The sequence below is a fragment of the Pygoscelis adeliae genome, unplaced genomic scaffold (genome assembly GCF_000699105.1).
Source record: "Pygoscelis adeliae isolate BGI_AS28 unplaced genomic scaffold, ASM69910v1 Scaffold245, whole genome shotgun sequence".
Taxonomy (NCBI): Eukaryota; Metazoa; Chordata; class Aves; order Sphenisciformes; family Spheniscidae; genus Pygoscelis; species Pygoscelis adeliae.
The window spans coordinates 4,652-8,812 of record NW_008824766.1 but is presented as its reverse complement, the minus strand read 5'-3'; the positions used below and the strand labels follow the sequence as shown (position 1 = coordinate 8,812).

The window sequence follows — 4,161 nt, the reverse complement described above, 5'->3', positions numbered from 1 at the left end:
CCCAGCCGCCAGCCTCCCTGCCGCGGGTAGGAGCCTGCTGGGGATGGGGTGGGGGATGCAGGGTGGCTGGGGGCAGCATCCCATGGGCATGGCCACCGGGGCTGCATGGGGTCCCCGTGCCACCGTGTGGCTCAGGTGTCACTTGGGCAGGAATTGCCCTGACACCGAGGTGATGGGAGCTGCCCCCCATCCCTGCGACGGGTAGGGGAGCCTGCTGCCTCCAGCCCCATTTCCCTTGCCCGCCCTGCAGAGGACAAGGACTACAGGCAGCAGGCAGCCGTGCCCCTGGAGACAGAGACCCACAGCGGGGAGGATGTGGTGGTGCTGGCCCAGGGCGCCATGGCCCACCTCTTCCACGGTGTGCAGGAGCAGCACTACATCGCCCATGCCATGGCCTACGCTGCCTGCCTCGAGCCCTACGCCGCTGAGCCCCGGTGCAGGGCAGCCCGGAGGGCCTCCCAGGGCACCCAGCACTCCCCCCAGACCCTGCTCACCCTCCTGACCATCTGCGTGGCTGCCCATTTGGTAGGGGGCTGAGAGCCTCCGGCGACCCCGCTTCAACCAGGGCTGCCTGCCCCCCGCCCGTGCCACTCCCGGCCACCCCATCAAGGGTCTCGGCAGCCGGGTCCGCACTGTGGCCAGGATCAAGGGATGCAATAAAACACAGTTTGTCTCCATCTGCCGTGCGAGGATTTGCAGCAGCGGTTGCCTCCTAAGGTGCTGCCCTGTGCCTCAATTTCCCCAGGTGGTCGTGGTTCCTAGTTCCCCCCCAGGACCAGCACTGGAGGTATTGGGGTGGAGGAGGTAATGAAATGAGGGTGGAGGGGAGGCCCCTCCAGCTTTTGCAGGCTGGAGCACAGTACACAAGGGTTGGTACTTCCCAGCAAGGGCTGAGCAAGGAGCAGAGTTTTAGTCCAGATCAGTGGATTTATTGCTCAAGGAAGTGCTGGGCAGAGAGCAGGGCTGCTCGGTGCACAAGTGACCCCGGGTGCTCCCCATGCCCCTATTGCCCCAGGTCCAATGTTCAGCGCTGCCTGTGGCACCCCAGGCCAGGGCATCCCCCTGCCTGGCACCACAGCACCGCAGCCAGGGTGGGCAACAGCCTGCCAGGCACTGCCCATCGCCTCACCCCCTGCATCTGTGCCCCAAGTCCATCCATCCCCCGGCAGCAATAAGGTGGTGTGTCAGGGACCTGCCTGCAGCCCAGCCCCATGGCCTTTGTGCCAGCTGCCTGGCAGGACACCAGGCTATCAGAAACATGCCGAACCCCTCCACACACCCTGCGAGGGCTGATCCTGGTCCAAAGTCCCTCCCCAGATCTGCTAGAGTTGGAGACACTGACAGCGGCGTTGGGCCACCGGATCTCACCATGCAGGTCCTGGCACCCCTCATCCTCTGCCTGGGCCTCTGGGCAGGGCTCAGCACTGCTGCCATCCCAGGTGGGGACAAGGATGGGGACGGGTGCCTGGCTGGCTGCAGCGGGTGCCCGGGGAAATGGGGCCCCCGGCAGGGCACCAGCCTGGCTGGCCACAGGGAGGGTTGAGGGAGGGGAGCAGGGGCTGCCTGGCTCTGCAAGGGTTAATGGGGGTTACCCCTGCTTTTCTGGAGACCTTAAGCCAGTTTTCCGCTGTGGGGTCAGATTCCTGCTTGCTTCTGGGCTGAGGGGCTGGGGGAGGTGCCTGTAAACCCCCCCCCTCCATGGATGTGGCTCCATCCCACCTGCCAGATAGTTCCCCCCATCATGTCCCTTTTTGTTGCCCCCTCCTTCTCTGTCCCAGGACCCTCAGACTGGGCAGTGGCTGCAAGCCCGCATGGCCTTCCCCCACCCCAAACAGCACCCTGACCCACTCAGTCCATGTCAGAGAAGGCCCCAGCATGGGGATGCCCGGGGAGCAGGTACCCCAGGGATGCAGGTGCCCCAGGGATGTGGGTACCCCAGGGATGCGGGTGCCCCAGGGATGTGGGTGCTGGCAAGCTGGGACTGACAGGTGCTGTCCTGTCCCAGCGGAGGAGGAGAAGCCATCCTTCTGGAACAAGCAGGCAGCTGCAGCCATCGAGGCCGCCTTCAAGATGCAGCCCAGAATAAGCCAAGCCAAAAACCTCATCCTCTTCCTCGGGGATGGTGAGTCCCGCTGGCACACCCGGTGGGCAGGCTGGCACGGCCAGTGCCCTGCCGAGCAGGATGCGGGGAGGGGAGCCAGGCCAGAGGGTGACCAAGATTTTTTTATTCGGGATCCCCACCAGCACGGCCACCCGCATCCTAAAGGGGCAGGAGCAGGGGAAGCTGGGCCCCGAGACCCCCCTCGCCCTGGATGCTTTCCCTTACGTGGCTCTCTCCAAGGTAAATCCCCACCACGCTGGGCACGGGGCCAGGGTGATGCTGGGCATGGGGCCAGAGTGATGCCCATGGGGTTGCTGGCACAGAAGCACCCTGGGGGTGCGCATACAGGTTGCACGGGGTCCCTGCCTGTCCCACACTTGCCCTCAGGCATGCTAGTGAGCGTGGCAAGGGGGTGCTGGGGGGGAGCAACCTGCCAGGTGCCTCTGTCCAGCTGCCCCCTGCCCTGAGCCTGGCGCATGTCTCTTGGCAGACGTACAACGTGGACCGGCAGGCCCCCGACAGTGCGGGGACAGCCACAGCCTACCTCTGCGGCGTGAAGGGCAACCACCAGACGGTGGGGCTGAGCGCGGCCGCCCGCTTCTCACAGTGCAACACCACGGTGGGCAACGAAGTGATCTCAGTGCTGGAGCGAGCCCGCAAAGCCGGCAACGGGGGTTTTTTCTCGGGGGGACCCTGCGGGGACAAGGGGCATCAAGCCATGGGCTGCCCCCCCACGAGCATCCCGGGGCTCAATGGTGGGGGACCCCGTGCCCCCGCCGGTCGTCTTTCGTGGGACCTGATGGGTGGGGGGGCGACAGGGAAGGCAGTGGGCATCGTGACGACAACACGGGTGCAGCACGCATCACCCTCGGGGACCTACGCCCACGTTGTGAACCGCAACTGGTACGCGGATGCCAACATGCCCACAGACGCCCACCTCCAGGGCTGCAAGGACATCGCCTGGCAGCTGGTCCACAACGTCGACATCAATGTGAGCATCCGTGCATGATGGAGGGGGGAAGCAAGAGCAGACCCCCCTGGGCACCCCTGCTAACGCTGCATCTGTCTCGTCCCCACCAGGTGATCTTGGGGGGTGGTCGGAAATACATGACCCCCCGGGGGACACCGGACCCCGAGTATCCCACCTACAGCACAGAGGGTGGGATACGCAACGATAAGAAAAACCTCATCAACCTGTGGCTGGAGGCACGGCCGGTGGGTGACACGGCAGGGACAGCCCTCTGCGCACCGTCCCCGGGCACGGGGCCAGGAACCCACTAACCCCCTGTGGGATTTGCCCGCAGGGTGCCCGCTACGTCTGGAACAGGACGGAGATGCTGGCTGCCGCCGCTGACCCCAGCGTGAATTATCTGATGGGTAACAAATGTCCTATGCGCCAGGACCTGGCAGCCACCGGGATGCGTGCAGGCACTGAGGCTGTCCCCAATGCATCCCCTCCCAGGTCTCTTTGAACCGGCGGACATGAAGTACAACCTGGTGCGTAACACCACCACGGACCCATCGCTCACCGAGATGATGGAGGTGGCCATCACCATCCTGAGCAAGAACCCCAACGGCTTCTACCTCTTTGTGGAAGATAAGTCGGGGCTGGTGTCCCTGGGGCGGGCGAGAGGGGGGTCCCATATTCTGGGGTGGGGCTAAGAGTTGGGGGTGCTGCCAGCGATCCCCAGCCCACTGTGGGTGCCCATCTGCAGGCGGCAGAATCGACCACGGCCACCATGAAGGTGCAGCCCATAAGGCGCTGACGGAGGCAGTGGAATTTGACCGGGCCATCAAGCGGGCAGGCGTGCTGACAGACGAGGCGCAGACCCTCACTGTCGTCACCGCTGACCACTCGCATGTCTTCTCCTTTGGCGGCTACACCCTGCGCGGCTCCTCCATCTTCGGTAGGGCTCTGCCTGGTCACCAAGAGTGGGGCATGGCCCTGTGCTGGGCGCTGCCGGCTCCGGGGCACCCGGGCTGTGGCCAGAGGGGTGATACGGGGATTTCTTGGCCGATCCCCCCCCCCCTCCATCGCCCTTTCCCCAGGTCTGGCCCCC

At 65.1% G+C, this 4,161-nt stretch overlaps 2 protein-coding genes across 2 annotated transcripts in view; both read left to right on the top strand.

The window, feature by feature from the left end:
• The window catches only part of LOC103916582 (intestinal-type alkaline phosphatase-like), a 2,504-nt gene extending 1,967 nt beyond the window's left edge, over positions 1-537 (top strand). Inside the window, exon 6 of the mRNA XM_009323591.1 lies at positions 251-537. Coding sequence (XP_009321866.1) covers positions 251-537 — 287 coding nt within the window. The remainder of the gene's footprint in view (positions 1-250) is intronic.
• Positions 538-1,258: 721 nt separating this feature from the next.
• The window catches only part of LOC103916581 (intestinal-type alkaline phosphatase-like), a 4,526-nt gene continuing 1,623 nt past the window's right edge, over positions 1,259-4,161 (top strand). Inside the window, exons 1-9 of the mRNA XM_009323590.1 lie at positions 1,259-1,439; positions 2,006-2,125; positions 2,229-2,341; positions 2,592-2,766; positions 2,920-3,092; positions 3,182-3,316; positions 3,406-3,478; positions 3,564-3,696; positions 3,815-4,033. Of these exons, the coding sequence (XP_009321865.1) occupies positions 1,259-1,439; positions 2,006-2,125; positions 2,229-2,341; positions 2,592-2,766; positions 2,920-3,092; positions 3,182-3,316; positions 3,406-3,478; positions 3,564-3,696; positions 3,815-4,033 (1,322 nt within the window). The remainder of the gene's footprint in view (positions 1,440-2,005; positions 2,126-2,228; positions 2,342-2,591; positions 2,767-2,919; positions 3,093-3,181; positions 3,317-3,405; positions 3,479-3,563; positions 3,697-3,814; positions 4,034-4,161) is intronic.